Genomic DNA, 27,513 nt, shown 5'->3' with positions numbered 1-27,513 from the left:
GGGTTATGGGGAGAAGTCAGGAGAATGGGGTTGAAAGGTAATGATAGATCAGCCATGATTGAGTGGTGGGGTAGACCTGATGGGCTGAATGGCCCGATTCTGCTCCATGAACATATGAATCCAGCTCGAATTCTAGTTGACTATTGCATAAGATGTATGCACAGCAAGATCCCACTCCCACGTCTGTGTCTGATGGGACCCAAACTTTACGTCCAGAGGGAGTATCAAGAACACAATTATTTCTGGAGTTTGGAATGGTGCTGCCTGAGTTGTGTTTTAATTGTGCACTGGGGTTCTATGTACTTGCACTACTGGTCCTGTGCCATGTTATAAGAGTGTTGCCGTTATTACCTGATATCAAGAGACTCAAGAGAGTTTATTGTCATGTGTCCCTGATAGGACAATGAAATTCTTGCTTTGCTTCAGCACAACAGAACATAGTAGGCATTTACTACAAAACAGATCAGTGTGTCCATATACCATTGTATAAATATATACTCGCATAAATAAATAAACTGATAAAGTGCAAATAAACAGATTATGGGCTATTAATGTTCAGAGTTTGTCCGAGCCAAGTTTAATAGCCTGATGGCTGTGGGGAAGTAGTTATTCCTGAACCTGGTCGTTGCAGTCTTCAGGCTCCTGTATCTTCTACCTGAAGGTAGCGGGGAGATGAGTGTATGGCCAGGATGTTGTGGGTCCTTGATGATGCTGCCAGCCTTTTTGAGGCAGCGACTGTGATAGATCCCCTCGATGGACGGGAGGTCAGAGTCGATGATGGACTGGGCAGTGTTTACTAGTTTTTGTAGTCTTCTTTTGTTGGGGCTTTTTGTCGCTCCAGGCCCTTTGATTAGTGTGCGTGTCAGAGGTTATGGGGAGAAGGTGTCTGATCCCTAGGAGTGTCAAGGGAGGGGAGCGGAGGGATTGATCACTAGGGGGAGTCCGGGCAGAGGGGAGGGGCAGAGGGGAGGTGTCTCATCCCTAGGAGTGTTAGAGGAAGGGGGCAGAAGTGATTGATCCCTGTGTGGGTGTCTGGGGAGAGGGAAGGCGGCCGATCACTAGGGAGAGTCGAGGCAAGGGGGGGGGGAGGGGGGGGGGAATGGAGGGGAGGTGAGTGAGCCCCAGTGGAAACCAAGAGAGGCTGTACCTCCTGGGCGGTGCTCATACTAAGAGAAATGTGAACTGCACTTGACGCAATGAAATCCAATAAGCCACCTGATCAATGGGGTCGGGGCTGCACCCTGCGGTGTAGGGAGGAGAGCTGCCCCAGTGCTGTTAAACCATCAGTGAAAGCAGAGATGAATGATGCTGAGAGCAGTCTGTGATTGATGGGACAGGTGGGGGTTATGGAGGCTACTGTGACAGACCTCGTCCGTCCGTGACTCGCTGTCGTTTTCCCTTGGGACAGTGGTCAGCTCTGGCAGGGTTTGCCTCCAATTCCCAGCACAGCTGGAGGGGAGGGGGGTGGGTGGGTTAGAGGCATCATTGGCCCAGGCCCAGACCCAGCTGTGGTCAAAGCTGTCCGCAGGCTCACTGCCTCCCCCTGCTGTCTGGGTATGGTAATGCTTGCGTCACCTTGGCCTGCAAGTCCCCAAGCACTTCACAACTGGGAACTACAGTACTCCCAAAGCAAAAAGGACATAGAGTGCGGGAGTAACGTAGCTGCTCATTCAGCATCTTTGGAGAACGTGGATAGGTGACGTTTTGGATCGAGACTTCTTTGGACTCAATCTTGGAAAGGCACACAGCAAGATTCTATGAACATGGGCCTGATCATTTCATAAGTTCTAACAGCAGAATTAGGCCATTTGGCCCATTGAGTCTACTCCACCATTCAATCATGGCTGATCTATCTTTCCCTCTCCAGGAAGGAGGATAGCCCTGCAGATAGTCACAGATTCATACAGTGTGGAAACAGGCCCTTCTGCCCAATGTACCTCCACACCAGCCAACATGTCCCATCTACACTAGTCTCGCCTGCCTGCGTTTGGCCCATTTCCCTCTAAACCTGTCCTATCCATTAAATCTTTGAACAGCAACTCAGGTTCTTGGCAGGTGGGTATTGACTTTAAATGACACTGCCTCCACTGACAGATTCATGATTAGTAAGGATGTCAAAGGTTATGGGAAGAAGGCAGGAGAATGTGGTTGAGGGGGAAATATAGATCAGCCATGATTGAATGGCGGAGCAGACGATGGAAGAATGACCCAACTCGGCCTTTGGTAATTACTGATGAACATGGAGCAGTATCAGTGCAGCCCAGGTTAAGAACACAGAACGCAGTGTTGCTGCCTCACAGCCCCAGAGACCCGGGTTCGATCCTGACCTCAGGTGCTGTCATAGAAACATAGAAATGGCAGGAGGAGGCCATTCGGCCCTTCGAGCCAGCACCACCATTCATTGTGATCATGGCTGATCGTCCCCTATCAATAACCCGTGCCTGCCTTCTCCCCATATCCCCTGACTCTGCTAGCCCCTAAAGCTCTATCTAACTCTCTCTTAAATCCGTATGTATGGAGTTTGTACGTTCTCTCTGTGATGATGTGGGTTTTCCCTGGATTTCTCTGCTTGCCTCCCACAATCTAAACACGTACAGGCTTGTAGGCTAATTTGCTTCAGAAAAAGATTCTAAATATTCCGTAGAGTGTGTAGGATAGTGTTGGTGTATGGGGGTGATTGCCGGTTGGTGCAGACTCAGTGGGCCAAAAGGCCTGTTTCCGCACTATATCTTTAAACTAAACTAAACTAAAACAAGACATCACAGAAATAGGTCCTTCACCCCACAATGTCTGTGCCAGACATAATGTCAAGATGAACTATAATAGTAAGATTAAACGAGAACTTACCAGTTTGAAGTTTGATCTGTATTTTATGAGGAGTTACGATGAGGGATTACGTGAAGAACCCGCTCAGTGCGCAGGCGCGGCATACTTCCAAGCAGCGGTGTGGAATCACAGATAGACACAGTTATTTGAAGTAAACATAGTAAAGATAAGGAGACATCAATTTATTAGTTTGATCCATATAATGAGGGTGGGAGCGGAGGGCACGTAATCCCTCATCGTAACTCCTCATAAAATACAGATCAAACTTCAAACTGGTAAGTTCTCGATTAATCTTACTATTTTACTTCGGAGTCACGTGAGTGACTACGTGAAGATTTCAAAGCTCTGTGATTTCAAACCGTGTAACAGTTTCATTTCACTCACTGCCGAAGTTCTTGAGGGAGGAAGTGTTATCGTAATCAACCAATTTGTAGAAAAACACAATGGTATTTTTTAAACAATAACAACAAAGAATTAAGTTGCTCCCCTGGGCTTAAATTAAATATTTGCAGTTCGTAAATCTTTACTGCAAATAAACCAGGTTTTGCCAACGGCTTATTATAAAATTTCTGAACGGTCTTTCCCCCCCACCATCCTGCTGCAGCCAGGATGTGGTCTATAGGCATGTCCATTCTTTAGCCGTCGACATGGATGCTGTCCTGGTGGAATAAAATTTGTACATGTTAGTGTTTATCCCAGCAGTTTCTAGCACCTGCTTGAGCCATCTCGCAATGGTTTGGCTCGTCACCCGACCATAAGGTTTTTGTGACTGACCCACAAGGCTTTTCATCTCCCTCGAATATTTTGGTTGTGTCTATGTAGGATAGTAGGTGGGTCATGGCACATAACCGTGGTTCTGGTGGGTAAGCCACGACTGGATTAGGTGTTCCTGGTCTGCTCTGTTTGATCAGTCGCTGGATAACGACAGATCTGGTCTGGAGCTGTGACCATGTTGTCCAGTCGCAATAGGTGTAGTGACTGGACCCTCTGAGCGGATACAAGTGCCATCAACATGAGCGTCTTTAGTGTAGCTTGCTCGAGGCCGGGGGATCTGGCTGGTGGCCATTCCCTGAGATATGTCAGGACCACACTGATATCCCAAATATGGGTATACCTGGGCTTAGGGCTTGATATTGTAAATGCCCTTCATCAGTTTTACCACCAGTGGATGGGATCCCATCGCCTGTTGTCCTGGCGCTGGTTTGAGATAAGCAGAAAGAGCACTCTGCGCTGTGTTGATGGCACTGTAGCTGATCCCTACATCGTGGTGTAGATAGGCCAGGAACTCCAGTATGTTGGTGGCTGTAGCTGTTGCGTATGTTGTCCCTGTTTCCTGGCAGTACTTCTCCCTTTTTTGATGCTGGTTAAGTACTGCCTCTTGGTGGATGTTCGAAGGGATGCCGACATGGTGATGGTTTGTTTGGACAATCCCAGTTCCAGGTAAGGTCTGTTCAAATTTGCAACCCAGGCGTTTAATTTTCTCATGGCATGGGTGTTTAGCTTACCTGGTAGGTAAGTAGCTGATAGCCAAATATGTCTTTCGACACACCATTGCCAAATCATGTTGACCAATTTGTCGCATGATAATGATTTTATGCCACCCATATGGTTAATATAAGCCATCACCGTAGTATTTATCAATTTGTACCCGAACATGCAAGTGCTGCATATTAGATACATATGCTTTTAAACCATAAAAGGCACCCAACATCTCTAGATAGTTAATGCCCAGTGTAAGTAGTAATGATGACTCTAGGTTAGTCCTTCTACCACCTGTGCTGGATATGGAGTTAGTCCCTCCCCAGCCTTGAGCACTGGCATCTGTTTGAGTAACTAAAGTAGGGTTAGTGATAAAGATAGGGCTGAAACTGCCAAACGTTTTCTGCCCACCACTGTAGCTCTGATATTGCTTCAGTGGGTAAGTTCATGACACGATCATAGTGACCTGTATGTCGTTTTATTGCCTGTACCTTTGCTCTCAGTAAATTTTTTGATAGTGCAAAGGTCCGAATTGTGTAGCCGGAAATGCTGCTACCATTTCCCCAATTACTCTTGCTACTTGTCGAATAGTTGGTCGCTCGTTGACCATTAAATTGTTGCATGATTATGCTAATTCAACCATTTTTGCCTTTGGCAAGGTAACAGTCATCTGGACTGAGTTAATTGTGAAGCCCAGGTAGTCCATGATAGTGGATGGCTTCAACTTAGATTTATCTGGATGTAGGACGAACCCCAGAGTTTTGAGGAGCTGTTTTGTAACTGATACTGCTGCCACAGCCAATTCCATCATTTTCCCTACTATCAGAATATCATCCAGATATGCCATGACAATATGTTTTGTTTTCTTAGTATTGCCATGGCTGGGTTCAATATTTTGGTGAATAATCTTGGGGCTGAAGTTAGCCCATAGGGCAATGCTTTGTACCATCCAGATAAATTTTAGGTATCTGCGATGATCCTTGTATATGGGTACTAGATAGTAATCATCTTTAAGATAAATGCTTGCCATGAAGTGTCCTTTGGAATTCAGTTGTTTGGCAGTAACATATGTCTTCATTTTGAAATGTATATACTTAACAAATTTGTTTAGTGATGTTAAGTCAATGATGATGCGACAGCCACCATCTTTTTTGGTTTTAGTGAATATATTCGATACAAATTCCAAAGGTTCATGTTTGGTCTTTTCGATGACCCCCTTTGTGATAAGTCTCACCAGTTCAGCTTGTCCCTCACGTTCTCTTTGACGGAGGGAGAAATACCCTTTTTCAAATTCCAAGGGTTCATGTTTTGCTTTTTCAATTATACCCTTTGTAACTAGTCTCATCAGTTCAACTTGTCCTTCTCGTCTCTCTTTTACTGAGAGGGAGAATACCCTTTGGGGTAAATGCTGAACTGGTGGCAAGTTACCTGATATAAACTGTATTTTGTATCCACTAATGCCATTGAGTATATACTGATCACTCGTGATAGACTCCCATGCTGCTTTAAACTGGTGCAATCTACCTCCTGTTAGTATTAAGCCTCCACCTCCCAAAAGTTGATAGGAACCAGACCCACCTACCTCCATGGTTACGGGTATTTCCTCTGATTCCCTTTGGTCGGACGAGGCTTGTGAGGTGTCTGATGTGGCGTGTTTGTTGGGGGTTGGCGCATTTTCCATGGGGTCCGCTCTGGGCCCTGGTCTAAAAAAGACTTACGGTGAAAGTAAGCGGACCCCGAGCTTTCACCAGTGTTGAATGGCGGATGTTTACTGGTGGATGCGGCGGGGTGCTGCCACTTGGTGGTGTGTGTTTTCAGTTTGCTCGTTTTATACCCTGCCTTCATGAGGCCTTGCCATGTCCTTCATGCGTTTAGGTAGGTCTTTCCCGAAGAGCAGCCTGTCTGGCTCATCGGCTGGTGTTTTACACAGCCCGGCAAATCGAGGATTGATGGCAGGTTTGATTATTTCTTTCCGCAGATTTATTCATTTCAAACTGCATGTTACACAACAACGCGAGTGTATCCTGTTGATTGGTGGTCATCTCGGTGTTGTTTATAGAACGAGCAAACGAAGCGATGCCTGCTGTCAATAGTCGGAGTATCCGCTGCAGCTTTAGCTCGTGGTGCCGGATGGTTGCCCCAATGTGTCCCCAGATTTGGCTGTTCACCGCTGGTACTTTTAGAGATTCACAGTTCTCCGGCGCCGTATAGGTATCTAAAGCTTCATTAATCACCTGCTCCTGCAGAGCTCTGTTGGAAAGGTGATTGATACTTGCCGCTAGTTTGGCCTCTAGCGGTTCCCCTGCACGGGGTTTTGACACGTAGCGGCCCACTACACCAAGCAGCTGTTCCTGCTCCTGCACCCCCTGCATACTCCCGAAATCTTCAGCCATAACCCCTTGTTCTGGACCAGCCCAGTCCTGGTCCCCAAAGCTATCCTCTGGAAAGGAGGATGCAATGGACAGTGCAGGAGGCACTGTAGAGGGAGTGCCTGACCTCCCTCTGCAAGAGCTCCCTTCCCGGGGTGCACCTTGCTGGAGCACCTGCTCCAAGAGCCGCTCCATGCGGCTCAGGCGGCTGTCCCTCCCCCTCCTGGGTGGAGAGACGTCCCCGTCCGACGAGTCGGATGCCACCGGCCGGTTGCTCTTCCGTTTGGCTTTGCCTCCAGCCCGCTGTTCAGGCGTTAGCGGGGCTGGACTCGGCTCGGTGTCGGGGATAGCGGAGCGCCCGGATAGCACTCCTACCGCCTGTTGCTGCCCCCCCTTCTCCTCTTGCGGAGTTGGACGGGGGCAGATTTCTTCGAAAGTCTTGTCTTGAGTGTGGACATTCTGCAAGAGAAGACAGCCGGCTCTTCTTCGGTAAGGAAAGCCGACTTCTGTTCACTTACCTGACGGTCCGTCTTTGAAATTGCAGCGGGAGCTGTTTGACTTCCGCTGCTGCTGCTGTTGCACTGCTGGCGTAATGCCGCGCCTGCGCACTGAGCGGGTTCTTCACGTAGTCACTCACGTGACTCCGAAGTAAAATCACATTACTTGCAATAATAGAATCAATTGAAGATATCACAAACGCTATTGACAATAAACTATATGCAGCTGGGATATTTATTGATATAAAGAAAGCATTTGATACGATCAATCATGATATTTTATTTAAAAAATTAGAAAGGTATGGCATCAGAGGTCTAGTACTGGATTGGATAAAAAGCTATTTAAGTAACAGGCAACAGTTTGTGAAGCTGGGCAGCTACAGTTCTACATGTGTTCAAAAGGGAACTGCAGATGCTGGAATATCGAAGGTACACAAAATTGCTGGGGAAACTCAGCGGGTGCAGCAGCATCTATGGAGCGAAGGAAATAGGCGACGTTTCGGGCCGAAACCCTTCTTCAAACTGATGGGGGGGTGGGGGGGGGAGAAAGAAGAAAAAGGGGAGGAGGAGGAGTCCGAGGGCGGGCGGATGGGAGGGTGGGAGGAGACAGCTAGAGGGTTAAGGAAGGGGAGGAGACAGCAAGGGCTAGCAAAATTGGGAGAATTCAATGTTAATGCCATACGGACGCAAGGTCCCCAGACGGAATATGAGGTGCTGTTCTACATGCTTGGACATTGCTTGTGGTGTCCCCCAGGGGTCAGTGTTGGGTCCAAAACTATTCACCTTGTATATAAACGACATTTGTAATGTGTCCAATGCCTTGAGGCTGGTCTTGTTTGCAGATGACACAAATATTTTTTGTTCTGGGGAGAATTTAAAACAATTACTGGATAAAATAACAAAAGAAATAGGCAAACTGAAAACATGGTTTGACAGGAACAAAATATCATTAAACTTGAGCAAAACCAAAATAATGTTATTTGGTAATTGCAGAACAAATACACAAGCAAATATAAAGATAAATGGGGTTGAAATTGAACGAGTTCATGAAAATAAATTTCTTGGGGTTATAATGGATGATAGAATCAGCTGGAAATCACACATTAAACATGTACAATCCAAACTGTCAAAAAGCATTTCTGTATTACACAAAGTTAAGCAGGTTCTGGATCACAAATCACTCCGCATTCTCTACTGTTCACTAATCTTACCCTATTTAAATTACTGTGCAGAAGTCTGGGGCAATAACTATAAAAGTTCGCTACATTCATTAACTATTCTGCAAAAAAGAGCAATACGTATTATTCACAATGTCAGGTATCTGGATCACACTAATCCATTATTCTTACAGTCAAAATTATTAAAATGAGCAGATTTGGTTGCATTTAAAACAGCACAGATAATGTTTAGGGCCAAAAATAAAAACTTACCTGGAAATATACAAAAATTATTCAATGAGCAAGTGGGGGGTTATAATTTAAGAAGAATATTTAATTTTAAGGTACAAAGAGTCCGCATGACCAGAAAAACATTTTGTATTTCGGTCGGTGGAGTAGGATTGTGGAACAGTTTGAATGTGGAGTTAAAGCAATGTCCAAACATGAACCAGTTCAAAATGACATACAAAAAACTTTTTTACACAAGGTACAGGGATGAAGGGGTTGGTGTTTGTTTATTATTTTGTTTATTATTTATTTATGTTTTTTGGTTGCTTCATACATATTACTTGTATGTGTATATCAGTTGTATGTATATATATGTCTGTATGCATCTCTAAAAATTGTCTGGGTATTATTATTATAAATTAATTAATTATTAAATATGGAAGAAGGGTTTAGGGAGAAGGGGTGAGATTAAATAAGTTATTCTTCTCACTCCTTTTCGAGCTTGTAAAGAAAAAGTGTTGGACATTTAAATTTTGCTTTATGCTTTTCATTGCTTTGCAAATATTGCCTGGAATGTCCAATTGTTTGACTATTTCGATTTTGTTGTTGTTATTTATTCCTATTTATGTCTTTACTTGTTCGGAACAAATAAACAAATAAATAAATAAATAAATCTGTCCTCACATGATCCATACCCCTCCATTCCCTGCATATCCATGTGTCTAAGTATAAAACCTCTTAAATGGCACTGCACCATCTGCCTGCACCATCACCCCTGACAACGGGTTCCAAGCACCCATTTTTCTATGTAAAAAAAAATGGCACATCTACGTTAAACTTTACTGCTCTCATCTTAAAGCTCTGCTCTCCGGTCTGTGACATTCCCACCCTGGGGAGAAAGGGTTGGGACTCTCCATCCCATTTATGCCTCTAATAAATGTATATACTCCTGTCAGGTCTCCCCTCAGCCTCTGCCACTGCCGACAGCCATCCAGCATCATTCGGATAACACTAAAAGTTGGCAACGTGTTCAGCACAGACATTGTGGGCCGAAGGGCCTGTTCTTGTGCTATATTGTTCTAAACCTGTCGGTGCCAGGTTTGTGTATGAAGGAACTGCAGATGCTGGTTTAAACTAAAGATAGACACAAAATGCTGGAGTAACTCAGCGTGACAGGCAGCATCTCTGGAGAGAAGGAATGGGTGACGTTTCAGGTCGAGCCCCTTCTTCAGACTGACGTCAGGGGGGGTGGAGGGGGAGAGATAGATTAGGAAGTGTGAAGGGTGCCAGGTTTGTCTCTGGGATGGAGCGGTGGAGCTGACGTCCGTATCTGGGCACAGACAGCGCTGCTGCAATTAACCTGGTCAAGAAGGCAACGGCCATATTGTAACAGTCGGTTCATAATAAAATGCACCCTTCGGATATTTTACTGACTGCCATTCTCTCGAATTGTCCGGGCAGTTTGCCAGTCGTGAGTGTGAACTGTGATCCAGGATATTCCTGGATTTTGAGACTTGCAGGGGAATTAAGGTGAAGTGTGTTCCCAATGCCGCATCAGGAGGGCTGCCTGCAGCTGTGAGCATCGCTGGGGGAGTTTCCAGTCGGCTCCCACACAGAGCGTGCCACGCTGGAACAGAACGGGAAACCTGGCAAAGCAGGGATACAGGCCACCTGGGCTGACGAGTGTACAGCACGCCACCAGTCTGCCAAGGGTGGCACAGCGGTAGAACTGCTGCCTTACAATGGGCAGCATTCTCAGCAAGGGAAGTGGCGGCACAATGGCATAGCAGTGGAGTTTCTGCCTTACAGCGCCAGAGAGCCAGGTTCGATCCTGACTACGGGTTCCCAGAGAAAACACGCGCAGTCACAGGGAGAACATGCAAACTCCGCGCAGACAGAGGGACCCTGCCTCAGTGGGTGGTGGAGGTGGGTTCTCTGGATACTTTCAAGAGAGAGCTAGATAGGGCTCTTAAAGATAGCGGAGTCAGGGGATATGGGGAGAAGGCAGGAGCGGGGTACTGATTGGGGATGATCAGCCATGATCACATTGAATAGCGGTGCTGGCTCGAATGGCCGAATGGCCTACTCCTGCACCTATTGTCTATTGTCTATTGACAGCGCCTGTAGTCAGGAATGAGCCCGAGTCGCTGGCGCTGTAAGGCAGCAGCTTTACCGCTGTGCCTATATGCAGCCCACCGACCTCAGCTGGGAACGTTGCCCATTGTAAAGGCACCGAGCTCAGTGTAAGTCAGTGGCTGGTACCAATCAGCTTCCTGTGCCTATGTTCACTCCACCAAACGGATGCCTTGATGCTGAGCAAGGGGGACAGTTGGAGGTCATTGAGCAGTAAGAAAAGATTAAACCAAGCTGACGTGCGCCAAGTAACATTAGCGGAGGGCCCACATCTCCCTGCCTTCACTGAAGCTGACAGAGTGATTACGTCCACTGATCGCGATTGTTAACCTTGATGGGGACAGCGACCGTGCTCACTCTGCAGACGTGGTGAATGGAGGCCAGCCTGAGAACATTCCCCCCTGATGACCCTGACATCAAGCAGGCCAAGAGCTCCAAGCACCCTGCCTGGGGTAAAACCCTGATATCATTGACCCACATCTCCACAAGTCTGCGAGAAGTCTCTTGGAGAACACCTTGGATAGGTGACGTTTCAGATTGGGGCCTTTCTTCAAATTGACCCGCTGAGACACCCCAGCACTTTATGCCTTTTTTGGTGATCCAGCAACTGCAGTTCCTTGTGTCTATACTTTCCAGGGATTCAGCTTGCTACCAGTTTCGATACAGGACTGTTCAGATTCTTGAAGCAGTCTGATTCTGAGCCAGGACGTGGGAGAGGTTAAATCACAATTATGGTCAGTAGTGGCAACACTTCCTCTATTTTTACTTTACTTAAAACCTTTGTTACCACTCCCCCCTCACTAGCTGACCAGTTAACTAATCCAGTTGCCCAAGGCAAATTGATGTTAACTACACGAGTTCAGTTCAGTGATTCTCTCTGATAGTAGGTAGGGATTTCAATCTGCTCTTCCGTTTACCTGAATTGAGCTCAATTTCTGTGCAAGAACTTTCAAGCCCCTAACCAATGCTTCCAACCCTGGCTGTGACTTGGGGAATGATACAAAGGCATGGGACAAAGAAATGCCAAATTTTTGCCAGTTTATTGACTCGTTTGGTGGCACGGTGGCGCAGCGCCAGAGACCTGGGTTCAATCCTGACTACGGGTGCTGTCTGCACAGAGTTTGTACGTTCTCCCCATGACCGCGTAGGTTTTCTCCGGGTGCTCCAGTTTCCTCCCACATTTCAAAGACGTACAGGTTTGTAGGTTAATTGGCTTTGGCAAAAATTGTAAATTCTCCCTAGTGTGTAGGATAGTGCTTGTGTGCGGTGTGATCGCTGGTTGGCGCGGAGTCAGTGGCCTGTTTTCACACTGTATTACTAAACTAAACTAAACTAAACTAAATATCTGCAAACAAAAAGATGTTGAGTTCACTATTAACACTATAATATTACAACATTACATTCTGTTTAGTAGAAAATGGGCCAAACACGGGCAGGGGGGACTAGTTTGTCTTCTTTGTCATCGCGGGCAGGTTGGGCTAAAGGGCCTGTTTCCATGCTGCATGACTCTATAATTCCATAACACAATGTAACAAGAGTATTTAATCACATTATAATTGGAGCTGAAGGGATTTTTTTTATTAAGTAATTGTGTTTAATCATTCAATTGGGAAAAAAACAATTGTGAGTTAATTGCATTGTAAAACGAAAATAGAATACTAATATATCTGAAGAGTTTTCCCAACCCACCCCAGTGCCAATTTATTGAAGTTCTTTGAAGAAGCACTAAGCTTGAATAAAGCGGAACTGATGAATTACAAGGATTTCCAAAAAGCTTAGGTGCTGTATCAAACGCGATTGCCGAAACTAAAAGCTCGTGGTGTAGATGAGGTAATGGCATTGTTAGAAGATAGGCTGGCTAACTGGAAACAGATTGTAGGCATGAATGGATCTTTTGCTAGTTGGCAAAATGGAACAAGTGATGTAGCAAAAGGATCAGTCCTGGGTTCGCCACCATTTTGCAATTTACAGAAGTGATTTGGATAAAGACATTGAAGATGTACTTGTGTAGGAAGGAACTGCAGATGCTGGTTTATAGCAAAGATAGCCACAAAGTGCTGGAGTCACTCAGTGGGTCAGGCAGCATCTCCAGAGAACATGGATAGATGACGTTTCAGGTCTGGACCATTCTGTCTGAAGAGGGTCAGGCAACGTCACTGGAGAACATGGATAGGTGGCGTTTCGGGTCGGGACCCTTCTTCAGACTAAAGAACGTCAAACGTCACCTTGCCCTTGGGTTCCAAAACGTCACCCATCCTTTTTCTCCAGAGATGCTGCCTGACCGGCTGAGTTACTCGAGCTCTGTGTTTATCTGAGGATGTACTTGTTCCATTTGCTGAAGATTCAAAACCAGGCAGGAAAGTCAGTTGTGAAAATAGATCAGGTGCTATAGAGAGATACAAATAGGCCAGATGAGTGGACAGGTGGACTAAAAAATGACAAATAGGAAACTATCCAAATTGGCAAGAAAAATGTAAAAGAATTTTGCATAAATTTGGGTGACTCTTTAGAAGTCTAAAACGCAAGAGGATCTGTGTGTCCCAATGCATGATTCACAAAACATGCAGAGAATATTTAGGGACGGGGGATGCGAATGCAAAAGTGGAGATGTTGTACCTCACATTATTTAGGGGATTAGATGATATCACATCTGCAGTACTGTGTATAATTTCAGGCTAACACCAGGTTGTCTTTTGAGGAAAGATTGGACACCCTGGGCTTGTGTCCGCTGGAGTTCAGAAGAGGGAGTAGATGCTTAATTAAAACCAATAAAGCATGTGGGGCCTTGTCACGTTGGATGTTTTTAAGGCAGAGGCAGAGAGATGCATGATCGAAGGGATGAATGAAATTCTTCCTGACCACCATCCAAATGGATGAGCTTATCCCGTGACCATGGACATGGTTGTAGACTTTCCATATCCGAGGGAAACGGCCTCTGTGTCAAGCTCCATCAGACCCTGCCTGTCGTGGAGCAAGACTCTCCACCTCCATGCAACAGATGACAACTGCAGCCTGCCATGCCCTGCCTGCTCTGCGGCCATGTACAGCTTGCAGTTCAACACCCGGTTCTGGATGCAAGGTAGTCTGGCCTCCGTGTCGCTGGAATGCGGAGATGGGCAGATCGATGAGAGGCTGTCACAAAAGGAAGAGTGTTTCTGAGACGGCACAGGGAGCTTGTAACATATCACAGCCAGAGCCAGCTCCCCACAATAGTGGCTGCAGGAGCTCCCACTTTGGGCTGGGAGGTACGTTACAGTCAACCGGTTGAGATCTGTTGACTTTGGGTGGGTCTGGGCAGAGACGGGGCAGCAGAGGACATGGGATGGATGAGACCAGCAGAAGGCTGGAGCGAACTGGTCTGTGACAACATCTGGGGCAGCGGTAGAGATGTTGCCTTACAGCGCCAGAATTCCAGGTTCGATCCTGACTACAGGTGCTGTCTGAATGGAATTTGTACGTTCTCCCTGTGACCATGTGGGTTTTCCCTGGGTAGTCTGGTTTCCTCCCACACTAAATAGACGTACATGTTTGTAGATTAATTGGCTTCGGTAAAATTGTCCCCAGTGTTTTCGACAGTGCTAGTGTATGGGATCGCTGGTCGATGCAGACCTGATGGTCTCGCTAAACTAAACTAAATTGTCTGAAGAAGGGTCTCGACCCAAAACGTTACCTATTCTTTTTATTCAGAGATGCTGCCTGACCCGTTGAGTTACTCCAGCATTTTGTGTCTATCTTCAAAACTAAATTAAACTCTGCTGCTGGACGTCCTCTCAAAACCCGTGCATGAAAAACGCATGATGTGCTGATAGGAATACATTGACTTGTGCCCCAGTGTAGAGTGGGCCATGGATAATTTGGTAGATCAGAGGCATGAACGCCCCAGGTTGCTCACTATGTTGTTGTGTCTCTGCAGACTCGGCCATACAAGTGAACTCCACGTCGATGAGCTCGTCTCCACACTCGACTGTGAACTCAGTGGTCAGCCATCACTCGATGATCGGATCCTCGATAAACGCTTCGCGCTCTCTCGCCTCCTCCATGGGAAACTTGGGCTCTCCGGTCAACGGGCTGGGATCGCCCTATCCCGTCATCACCTCGTCCATAGGTTCTCCCTCGGTCTCCTTGCTGTCTACCCCAGGCATCGGCTATGGACCGCTCGGCAGTCCCCAGGTAAAACCTCAGCTAGGGCAAAGGTTGCCGTTTTGGGGGTTATCTCAAATTAATGAACGGAACAAGGGTGATGTTATAGAGCCACTGCCTCTCTGTCACAGACACCCGGGTTGAACCGCCACCTCGAGTGCTCTCTGTGTGGAGTTTGCATGTTCTCCTTGTGGGTTTTCTCCAGGTACTCTGGCTTCCTCCCTCATCCCAAAGACTAGTGGATGGGCAGAAATTGGCCCCTTAGCCCACTGAGACTGCGCTGACCAGATATCCCCGTACATTAGCACTATCCTACTCGCTAGAGACAACTTTGCCAAATCCAATTAACCTACAAATCTGCACATCTTTGGAATATGGGAGGAAAACCGGAGCACCCGGAGAAAACCCATGCAGTCACAGGGAGAACATGCAAACAGCATCCAAGGTCAGGATCGAAACCGTGTCCCCGGAGGTGCGAGGCAGCAGCACTACTTCCTGCAGCACCATGCCGACATGCTGGCGGGCTTGCTCTGTTTGCCTGGTGTGGGTAGCTGTTTGTGATTAACACAGGCAGAGCAGTCCACACTGCACAAGACATCAGCTGCATGTAGCAAGACAAAAACACTCATTGCAAAAGGCTTAACGCATACTTTAGAGAGCCTTCTCACTGAGACATGTTCCTCATTGAGCAGTTGTTCTCTCAGCTGGACAGCAAAATTACTGGGAGAGGTGGGAGGGGGACAAAGCCTGTCCTTTACCCAGTGAGTGGCGCATTCTCAAAGCTCACAGATGTGTGCAGGGGTGAGGAAACAGCATGGATGTGTTTAAGAAGTAGCAAGGCAAGTGAACGTGGGAGCAGGAATGGGGTGTGATGACTGCGGGAGATGAAGTGACACAGGAGACAGTTCCTGTGGAGCATAAACACTGGCACAAAACTGTTCAACCCAATGGTTCTTTCTCTGGTATTAAATTCTGCACAATCCCTGAAACACTTCATGAAGAGTTTAAAAACTGCCTATGCTGGAAATCTGAAATAAACCACATAAAAGCAGTGGAAACACTCAGCAGGTCAGGCAGCATCTGTGGAGAAACAGTTTGAGTTTAGTTTATTGTCACGTGTACCAAGGTACAGTGAAAAGCTTTTGTTGTGTGCTAACCAGTCAGCGTAAAGACAATACATGGTTACAATCTAGCCATCCACAGTGTACAGATACATGATAAAGGGAATAATGTACAAGAATAATGTTTAGAGCAAGATGTACGAGAATAATGTTTAAAGTCCAGTTAGGTCAGAACAAAGATAATCCGAGGGTCTCCAATGAGATAGCTAGTAGCTCCGGACTGCTCCCTAGATGTTGCTAGCGTGGTTCAGTTGCTTGATAACAGCTAAGAAGAAACTGTCCCTGAATCTGGAGGTGTGTGTTATCACACTTTTATACCTTTTGCCCGATGGGGGAGGGAAGAAGAGGGAGTGACTGGGGTGAGACTCGTCCTTGATTATGCTGGTGGCCTTGCCGAGGCAGCGTGAGGTGTGAATAGAGTTTGCATGATGGTCCGCTCTGCGTCCACAATTTCTACAATTTCTTGAGGTCTTGGATGGAGCTGTTCCCAAGCCAAACAGAGTTAAACTTTCAGGTCCAACATCAAACACCTTCCCTACAACTTAAAACCCCTTGAAAAAATATATTTTACTCTTGAAATAGAGACACAAAGAACTGCAGTTGCTGATTCATTGTGGAGGTCATTTTGGCTGTAATAGTGAGATATGTAGGATTTTAAACAGGAACGATTCTGATAACAAGAGTTCCCCATCTCTGATCACTCAATGCACAGTCCTGGAGATGCCTCACATTCCTCACCGCTTTGTCCCTATACAGGGCCAAAGTAATTTGTGTCCTTCCCGGGACTGGATGTAGTCACAGCTGCTGTATAAATGATGCAGAGGAGCCCCCGGCATGGCTGGTGTCTCTCTGTAATTTAACGTGAGCTGATGTCGGCTCACGTGAGCACATTATATAACAGTCACTCTGCTGCAGGCCACTTGGCAATGATCCCAGCCAGCTGAAGCCCCAGTAAATCTGTCCGACAAACACAATATTGCCCATCACCCAGAATCCAGATACACACAATGTCCCACTAACTCGCCACCTCTGTGCTCCACATCAATGCTGGCTCCCTGTTTGATTGTGCCTCAATTTTCAAGCTCTGCGATTGGCATTGCTATCTCGTTCCTTTCCCTGCCTCCAGCCCTGCACCCACCCAGGTCTCTGTGTCCCTGTCTCTGTAGAAAGCATTCTTTCAGGAGGCATTGCAGCCTGGTTTGGGAACAGCTCCAACCAAGACCACGAGAAACTGCAGAGAGTTGTGGATCTGTATCTAACCTGTGCTGTCCCTGCTTTGGGATTGCGTGATGGGACAGTGTATTCTGTATATGAACCTCTGTCCTTGCTCTGGGACTGTGCGATGGGGTAGTGCAGAGGGATCTTCATTCTGTATCTAGGAGTGTGATGAGAGTGTAGTAAAGTTCACTCCCTGCCCTGTGAGTGTGATGGGACAGCGTTGAGGTAACTTTCCTCTTTATCCAAGCCGTGCTGTCCCTGCCCTGGGAATTTGTGCTGGGAGTGATAGAAACATAGAAACATAGAAAATAGGTGCAGGAGTAGGCCATTCGGCCCTTCGAGCCTGCACCGCCATTCAATATGATCATGGCTGATCATCCAACTCAGTATCCTATAACTGCCTCCTCTCCATAGCCCCTGATCCCTTTAGCCACAAGGGCCACATCTAACTCCCTCTTAAATATAGCCAATGAACTGGCCTCAACTACCTTCTGTGGCAGAGAATTCCTCAGATTCACCACTCTCTGTGTAAAAAATGATTTTCTCATCTCAGTCCTAAAAGATTTCCCCCTTATCCTTAAACTGTGAACCCTTGTTCTGGACTTCCCCAACATCGGGAACAATCTTCCTGCATCTAGCCTGTCCAACCCCTTAAGAATTTTGTACGTTTCTATAAGATCCCCCCTCAATCTTCTAAATTCTAGCGAGTGATGTGAGGTAATAGAGCTCTTTGCTTATCCAGCAGTGAAAGGCACCAACAGTTTGGTTCCCGAGAGTTGATGGGGAACTGAGAGGCATGAAAGATCCCTTCTATCATTAATTTTCGCCTCTGCCCCTGATTCTGCCTCAGTATATGGGACAGCACCCATTTCGCACACAGCCTCCTGTGCATCGCAGAATGAGCTGCAGCAGGTAGAGACACTGCCTCGCAGCGCCAGGGACTCGGGTGCAATATCAACTTCCGATGCTCTCCGTGTGGAGTTTGCACGTTCGCCCTGTGGGTTTCTTCCGAGTACTTCGGTTTCCCCCCACATCCCGAAGACGGATCAAAGGGTTCATTGGCTCTACATTTGTTACTGTTTTTTTAGACTTTTAGAGAAACAGGCCCTTCGGCCACTGAGTCTGCGCCGACCAGCAATCCCCACACAGTATCACTATGCTACATACTAGGGACAATTTACACATTTACCAAGCCAATTAACCTACAAACTTGTACGTCTTTGGAGTGTGGGAGGAAACCAGAGCACCCAGAGAAAACCCATGCAATCACAGGGAGAACATATAAACTCCATACAGACAGCACCCAGAGAAAGGATTGAATCTGAGTCTCTGGCGCTGTAAGTCGGCAACTCTACCGCTGAGCCAATGTGTCACCTGTGTAATATGTATGTGTGTGTGTGTGGTAGAATGTATGGGAGGGAGTTGATGGCTTTTGGGGAGAATAATAGTGATGTATGGGTGTAAATAGAGGTTGATGGTCAGTGTGGACTTGATGGGCCGAAGGGCCTGTTACTGAGCTGTAATTCTTTATAAGGTGAGCAGTATATTCCGTTATAAAGTGCCCACCCAGTGTGCAGTGAGGTCTGAGCAGGCTGTGCTGAGCTGTGAATTATATCCCCGAGCAGTGCAATCCATTCTCCCTCGGCCCAGGCTGTCAACTGCCTGTTCGGGCTGCTGGTTCAGTACAATGTTACAGCTGCAAGGGTTTGGCAGGCAGACAGCATCATGGAGTGGCCGCCACGTTGCTCACTCACCCCAGGCTTCCAGCCCCTCTCCACCTCCCTCCTGCTTTCAGCCCAGCACAGCTTGGCGCTCAGCTCAGCGGAGATGATTGCATTGTGGAGCCCGGGAGCTGTCCACCCATTCCAGGAGATCCACTGGCATGGGTGTGGTGTGTGAGTGCAGCCCCTCTGAAAGTGCCCAGGGCACATGTTCTGACTCCAGGCAGCGACAAGGCCTTCATCGGTAAGAATAACGAGTATAGAAGTTGGGTGGTCATGTTACAGTTATATAAGATGTTGGTGAGGCCACATTGTTGATAGACACAAAATGCTGGAGTAACTCAGTGGGACAGGCAGCATCTCAGGAGGGAAGGAATGGGTGACGTTTCGGGTCGAGACCCTTTTGTATTGTGTTCAGTTTTGGGCACCGTGTTATTAGAACGATGTTGTCAAACTGGAAAGGGTGCAGAGAAGGGTCACAAGGATGTTGCAAGGACTCGACGGCCAGAGCTATTGGGAGAGGTTGAGCAGACTAGGTGGATCAGGGGTGATCATACAGAAATGTACAAAATCATGGGAGGAATTGATCTCTTGAGTTTCTTGCCCAGAGTAAGGAAATCGAGAACCAGAGGACATAGGTTTAAGGCAAGGGGAAGAAAGATTTAATAGGAACCTGAGGGATAACTTTTTACGCAAAGGGTGGTGGGTGTATTGAACAAGCTGCCCAAAGAGGTGTTGAGGCAGGTACTATCACAGCGTTTAAGAGACATTTGGATGGGTATATGGATAGGATGGGTTTAGATGGGTATGGGCCAAACGCTGGCAGGTGGGAATAGTGTAGATGGAGCATGTTGGTTGGTGTGGGCATGTTGGGCCAAAGGGCCTGTTTCCACATTGTATGACTCTATGATTCTAATGACTCCACAGGGCCAAGGAGCTGACTGGTCGACTACGGATTACATACGAAAGAAAGACACAGAGGTAGGCCATTCAGCCCTTCAAGCCCGCTCCGCCCTTGAGTATAATCATGGCTGATCTTATATCCCCAGTGTGAAGAAGGGTCACGGCCTGATTCCCTCCACAGTTGCTGCCTGATCTGTTGAGGTCGTGTTGTGTTTTGACCTCAGTGTCAGTTTCCCGCACCATCCCCATATCCCTGGATTCCCCTAATTCCATTTTGCTTATGTTCGTATTCAAAGACCGGCCTGTGATATAATGTTTGATTTTCAGAGGGGGGGGGGGCAGCGGCAATTGGCATGCAGATGCCCGCAGAAGGTAGGAGATACGTTGAAGAGGATTCCTGTAACCGGCCTATGGGTGTAGGAGGTGCTATCACCAAAGTAAGCACCTGCCTGAGGCATTTGCCAATTTGTGCCATGCTGTTACATTGGCACGACTCAGCCACCCAGTACCTGTACCCATGCCTCCTAGTCCGCCACCCTGCACAGGTTGGTACTGCCATGTGGGGTGGCTCCACCGCCAGGGGTGCAGCCTTGCAGGCGATCCATTCCCAGTGGCTACGTGCAGCTCTTTAATCAGCATTAGCACCAGTGCTGCCACACATCCACATGCAAAGTGGTTGTGTTGTTTCTGGAGCTTGCCGTACCTGGCTGCGATGATGTTTTCCACTGTCTTGCAGAATGTACGTATAATCTATGTGTTGCTTTCAGTCTGCGCGTCTGTGGCTGCTGCAAACAAGATATTCATTGATTGAATTGAAAGATACAGCATGAAAACAGGCTCTTCGACCCATCTAGTCCACGCCTACCATCAATCGCCCTTCACAACAGTTCTATCCCACTTTCGTTATCCACACCCTTCCCACTTGGGGCAATTTATAAAAGCGAATTAATCTACAAACCTGCACATCTGTGGGATGTTGGAGGAAACCGGAGCACCAGGAGGAAACCCACGTGGGCACAAGGAGAATGTGCAAACTCCTCACAGACAGCACCCGAGGTCAGGATGGAATCTGGGTCTGCGGCGCTGTGAGGCAGCAGCACCACTGTGCCATGCATTGCACCCGTACCTCATTGTGTACCCTTGTGTAGATGACAGTAAACTCAACTGGACTTGGTTGGCTGTCTTGGAATGACCATAAAACACCTCCCGCTTCCCAAACAGTCCCGAGGCACTTGGGAACATCCCAAGGAGATGGAGAGAGGCTCCATGTGTGGTGCTTAAGCAGTGCTGCGTCTCAGAGAGATGTTGCTCCTGTGGTACTTAAACAGAGTTGCGTCTCTCTGGAGGTTGTTAAATGGCACTGAGCTTTACACTGCTTACTTGAGGCAGCAGCACCACAAGCAGAGAGGGCTGGACAGGGTGGAGCTGGCTTTACTGGCAACGCAGTGTAATTCCATTAGTGAGTGATGACAAATGCAGCCAGTCCCCGCAGTGCACTGCGCTGCTCCATCCCAGGGCTAACATTAATTGCCATCCCTCATCTTCATTTGGCAAGAAATCAATAGTTAATGTGGAAACTGTCACAGAGGGTTTTTTTTTAAATCTGACAACACTAGTTATTGCTGTAAATATTTATTAACCCCCCCCGCTCCCCTCCCCCCAGTTTTCCTGTATGCAATGCGGCCCTTGCCTTGCACAGTACTGCAGGACTGGGCGGGAAGTCTCAATGCCATGAAGAGGTTAAATGTCCCCAGCCAGAGTTTGCACTGCTCCTCCATAATAGCTCTGGGAATTGAACATTAATCTCCAACATCCTAATGCAAGCATAAAAAAATTAGAGGGCAATTCATCCATATGACAAACAATATTTGTTGTTTTTATGCTTTTATTTATTGCTGATTAATAATGCAAATACCGATCAAATAAGACTGACAGGTGAGCATTATTCAGTTTGGGGATGAAGAAGGCGGCACAGTGACACAGCAGTGGCATTGCTGCCTTCCAGCACCAAGGACCCGGGTTTGATCCTGACTACGGGTGCTGTCTGTACGTAGTTTGCACCTTCTCCCTGTGACCGAGTGGGTTTTCTCCGGGTGCTCCGGTTTCCTCCCACATTCCAAAGACGTGCAGTTTTGTAGCTTAATTGGCCTCTGTGGTAAGTTGGCCTTAGTGTGTAGGATAGAACCAGCCTGCGGGTGATCGTTGGTCAGCGCGGACTTGGTGAGCCGAAAGGTCTGTTTCCATGCTGTTTCTCTAAACTAAATTAAACCTGTCTGCTCCCTGTTTGTCTAGGAGGCAACCAATGGTGGGACAGTGAGGAAAGGGTGGTCAGTGGGAAAGTGGTAAAAACCTCCAATAATTCGCCCAATCACCAGGGTTAATCCATGGGCACGGTCGGTATAACCCTATACGTTTTAACATAGTTATGGATCAGGGTGAGAATGGAATTTGGTGAAGTGGTGGACACACAAGTGACTGCAGATGCTGGAATCTGGAGCAACAAACAATTTGCTGGGGGAACTCAGCTGGCTGACCCCTTGTGCTCTTCCAGCAGAATGTCTGTTGAAGGAGATGTACATGGTGGATCGTGAAATCTGGGAGGTATATGGTGAGATTCTAGGTGACATGTCAATATTAAGAATGAGGGTGCGCTGGGTCTCTTGGAAGAGCATTAGAGTGGATAGGTCCCTGGGGCCTGATGGGAGCTATCCCAGGTTATTGAAAGAGGCAAGTGAGGAGAGCTTGGGCCTTGATAGAGATATTTAGCCACAGAGGCGGCCCAAGAGGACTGGGAATAATGAATATTGTTTCTCTGTTTAAGAAAGGCAATAGGGACAAACCAGGAAATTAGGGGATGGTGAGAATTGTATCAGTGGTAGGGAAAATATCAGAGAAGTTTCTTACAGATAGGTTCTATTGTCACGTCTGGAAGCTATTTTCACATCTGGAAAAGCATAGACATATTAGGGGTATCAAAGACATATCTTTGTAAGGGGGAGATCATATCCTACAAAAGTTTTGATGAGGGAGGGCAGTTACTGATGCCTGGATAGAACATAGAACAGTACAGCACAGAAACGGGCTCCTCGGCCTGTAATGTTTATGCCGAGCATGACACCTAGTCAGACTGAACTCATCTGCCTGTACATGATCATAACCCTTTATTCCCTGCACTTCCACATGCCTAGCTAAAAGCCTCTTAAATGCAACTATTGCATCTGCCTCCACCACCACCCTTGGCAACGCGTTCCAGGCCCCCTCTGCACTCTGTGTAAAAAAAAACCCATGCCCCGTGTATCTCCATTATACTTTCTCCCACTCACCTTATAGCTATGCCCTCTAGTGTTGGATGTCTCCACCTTACTACATGGCCTTTAGTAAAGCATTTGGCCAGGTCCTTCATGGAAGACTGATCTAAAAGTTTAAAGCACATAGGATCCACAGAGATTTAGTGGATTGGTTTCAAAATTGTCTAGGCATAGAAAACAGAGGATAGGAGTAGAGAGGTTTTAATCTGATTGATAGGCAAGTAAAAATGGGTGGAGTTGTGGTTGGTAAGGAAGGTTGCCAAAGCATTGAGCAGGCTATGGTTCAGTGGAAATAGATCGAGAAAAGGCAGATGGAGTTTAATCTGGACAATTGTCAGATGTTGCATTTTAAGAGGTCAAATGTAAAAAGAAAGTATAAAGAAAATGCCAGAACGCTTTGGAGCATTAATGTGCAGAGGGATTTTGGGGTGTAAGTGCCTAGATCCCTGAAAGTGGCACCACAAGTGGATAGGATGGTAAAGAAGGTGCATGGCACACAGTCAGGCCATTGAGTACAAAGCCAGGAAGTCATGTTGTGGCTGTATAAAACTTTGGGCAGGCCACATTTTATTTCAAAGGTAAATGTGTGTACAAGTACAAAATGACAATTAGAGCACTATTCTAAGGAGACGTCAATCCAAAAAAGAAAAGAATAGACATACAAGTATCAAAGCAAAACATTATTACTCTCATCTAAGATGCCCTAATGTGGCTGGGCCACAATTGGAGCACTTTAGTGCAGTTCTGGTTGGCATGTTATCTGGAGGATGTGGAGGCTTTGTAGAGGGTGCAGGAGGTTCACCAGGATGTTGCCTGGATTACAGAATAATAGCATTATTTAGGGGTTGGACTAAGTTGGAGCATTGAAGTCTGAGGGGCAACCTGATTCAAATATATAAAGTGATGAGAGACACAGATATGTACGTATTCAGGCCTTTCCCCAGAATGGAAACCTCAAACACTAGAGGACATAGCTTTAAGGTGAGAGGGGGGAATTTTATTTACAAGGCACCTTATTTTACACGGGGTGTGGAATGTAATGTCTGTGGCGGTGGTGGAAGCAGATACAATAGCAAAGCTTAAGTGGCATTTAGACAGGCGGGCGAACAGGCGGAGCATGGAGGGATATAGACCAGTGCACGCTGAAGGATTTAGTTTAAATTGGCATCATTTGACATTCTTGCCATAGAGGGAGTACAGAGACATTCTTGCCATAGAGGGAGTACAGAGAAGGTTCTCCAGACTGATTCCTGGGATGTCAGGACTTTCATATGAAGAAAGACTGGATAGACTCGGTTTGTACTCGCTAGAATTTAGAAGATTGAGGGGGGATCTTATAGAAACATACAAAATTCTTAAGGGGTTGGACAGGCTAGATACAGGAAGATTGTTCCCGATGTTGGGGAAGTCCAGAACAAGGGGTCTCAGTTTAAGGATAAGGGGGAAATCTTTTAGTACCGAGATGAGGAAAACATTTTTCACACAGAGAGTGGTGAATCTCTGGAGTTCTCTGCCACAGAAGGTAGTTGAGGCCAGTTCATTGGCTATATTTAAGAGGGAGTTAGATGTGGCCCTTGTGGCTAAAGGGATCAGGGGGTATGGAGAGAAGGCAGGTACAGGGTACTGAGTTGGATGATCAGCCATGATCATATTGAATGGCGGTGCAGGCTCGAAGGGCCGAATGGCCTACTCCTGCACCTATTTTCTATGTCTCTATGTTTCTATCATAGTTGACACAGATGTGGTAAGTCCAGGGCCTCTTCCAGTGCTGTACTGCCCTCGGTTTCTAAAGCTAACCAAATGACGACATACTCAGTCCAATCTCAGTGGAACAAGAGAAGGTTGCATCGTGAATTGGACAGCACTGGGGCAGATTGCATCTTAGCCCGTTCTTGGCACTAAGCCACAAAAGGACTATTCAAACATAGGAGGCAATGCTAAAAGGCTGATTGGGTTCTCAGTTAATTAGAGAGGCTGGGTGGATGAAGACACTTCCACCAAGGAAAAAATGCTCAATGTGAGATGTGAGGTTGTCATGGCTACGGAGGGAGTGGGCATGGAACTCACCTGTAAATGTAGCTATTGGTCATTCTTCACACACGCAGTGATCAGCTCTTGGGTATTATGGGCCAACACCCTAGAATGTTTCCAGAGCTGATTAACAGTGGTGCATATGAGCATCTCCTTGGTCGGACTGAACAGGATGGGCTGAATGGCCACCTTTGGTGATGAGGGCGGCGCGATCATGAGAACTGGTCAGGAGACTGCTCCGGGTCAGTTGTCAGCTGGCAGGTTCCTCCATTTCTCCCAAATCCAGCCACTTCCCTGGGCATTGCCTTCTGCACAAGGAGCGAGGGATTTAAACTCCCTGCTGCCGCCGGTGTTGGCATAGCATCGATGGAGTCAGCAGGAAGGAGAGCATCACCTTCTATTTTTAGGGAGTGCCGAGGTGTTGCAGTGACAGGATGGGATGCTCAGAGGGCTCCCCAGCTGTCTGAGTAATGTAGTGTGACACCACTGGCCTTTGGGAGTCAGTGCCTGTGCTGCTAATGGATCCAGATCCTGGCCCCACTCCCATCACACGAGGATCCAGCTCACCAGAAGCTCCACATTAACTCCTGCACCTCTGCCTTCAGTGGCCACACAAGCTTTCCTTCCGCACTTGCCCGCCATCACTCACCCCTCCCGGAAGTCACTCCCTCTTTCAATGTCCTCTTACTGATGTCCACACCCTGTCTGTTTAACCACATAGACCATCACAGCCAAGTCATCGCTCATCTCAACCAATAAACAAACACAAAGTGCTGGAGTAACTCAACGGGTTAGGCAGCTTCCTGGGGGGCATGGATGGACGACATTTAGGGTGAAGACCCTTCTTCAGACTTCTCCTCCCGAGATGCTGCCTGACCTGCTGCGTTACTCGAGCACTTTGTGTGTGGTTTTTTTTTGTAAATTGGCATCTGCACTTCCTTGTTTCCTATTATAAAGTGAACATTTTTAATTTTTCACAAGGTACCACATTTTCCAGATCTGTGCCCACTCATTTTACATATTTATAGCCCACTGTAACCTCCTTATATCCACCATAAATTTTTTCCGACCTGTTCTGCACATCGTTGATAAATTTAGCAATTGTACATTCCATGTCTTCAAAGATATATAAAAATCATAAATAATTGAGGCCCTAACATCAATCTCTATAATACACCACTCATTACATTACATCTCACCTGCCAGAAAAATAAACATTTATCTTTACCCTTCGTTTCCTGTTAGCCATCCTCTCTTTAACCCTATCTTGGAACAGTACCGCACAGGAACAGGCCTCTCGGCCGATAATACCAGTGCCTAACATGGTGCCAAGACAAACTGGTAGCTGCCTGCACATGGTCCTTATCCCTCAATACCCTGCACATTTCCTTTAAGCTTTGCCCTTGCACCTTAATGCTATACCATCTAGTATATGTTATATCCATCCTGGGCAAAAGCTTCTGACTGTCTACCCTATCTATGCCTCTCATAATATTAAATATTTACATAGATACATAGATACATAGAAAATAGGTGCAGGAGTAGGCCATTCGGCCCTTCGAGCCTGCACCACCATTTAATTTGATCATGGCTGATCATCCGACTCAGTATCCCGTACCTGCCTTCTCTCCATACCCCCTGATCCCTTTAGCCACAAGGGCCACATCTAACTCCCTCTTAAATATAGCCAATGAACTGGCCTCAACTACCTTCTATGGCAGAGAATTCCAGAGATTCACCACTCTCTGTGTGAAAAATGTTTTTCTCATCTCAGTCTTAAAGGATTTCCCCCTTATCCTTAAGCTGTGACCCCTTGTCCTGGACTTCCCCAACATCGGGAACAATCTTCCTGCATCTAGCCTGTCCAACCCCTTAAGAATTTTGTAAGTTTCTATAAGATCCCCCCTCAATCTCCTAAATTCTAGCGAGTATAAGCCGAGTCTATCCAGTCTTTCTTCATATGAAAGTCCTGACATCCCAGGAATCAGTCTGGTGAACCTTCTCTGCACTCCCTCTATGGCAATAATGTCCTTCCTCAGATTTGGAAACCAAAACTGTACGCAATACTCCAGGTGTGGTCTCACCAAGACCCTGTACAACCGCAGTAGAACCTCCCTGCTCCTATACTCGTTCTATCAGGTCTCCCCCTCAACTTCTAGCATTCCAGAGAAAACAAACCAAATCTGTCCAACCTCTCCTGGTAGCTAATAGCCTCAAATCCAAGCATTAATACACTACCTCCTGCGTCATCTTACATTTTCCACAGCTATCGTTGGTGTAACTGCATATCAAATGCCCTTTTAGAATCTAAATATCATACATTTGCCAGTTCCCTTTTATCCTCAGCTACTGTAACTTCTTCAATAAACTCATATTCAATGG

At 46.8% G+C, this 27,513-nt stretch overlaps 1 protein-coding gene across 3 annotated transcripts in view; it reads left to right on the top strand.

Annotated features, from left to right (window-relative positions):
* The window catches only part of LOC116977687 (retinoic acid receptor RXR-gamma-A-like), a 143,769-nt gene that overhangs the window by 94,724 nt on the left and 21,532 nt on the right, over positions 1 to 27,513 (top strand). For 2 of the 3 annotated variants that reach the window (XM_033028361.1, XM_033028359.1), the window contains exons 2-3: positions 14,603 to 14,859; positions 19,817 to 19,870. In XM_033028361.1, coding sequence (XP_032884252.1) covers positions 14,603 to 14,859; positions 19,817 to 19,870 — 311 coding nt within the window. The remainder of the gene's footprint in view (positions 1 to 14,602; positions 14,860 to 19,816; positions 19,871 to 27,513) is intronic. The other variant, XM_033028360.1, reaches the window with a different exon arrangement.

Source organism: Amblyraja radiata, chromosome 10 (genome assembly GCF_010909765.2).
Source record: "Amblyraja radiata isolate CabotCenter1 chromosome 10, sAmbRad1.1.pri, whole genome shotgun sequence".
Lineage (NCBI taxonomy): Eukaryota > Metazoa > Chordata > Chondrichthyes > Rajiformes > Rajidae > Amblyraja > Amblyraja radiata.
This window is presented reverse-complemented; position numbering and strand designations above follow the sequence as displayed.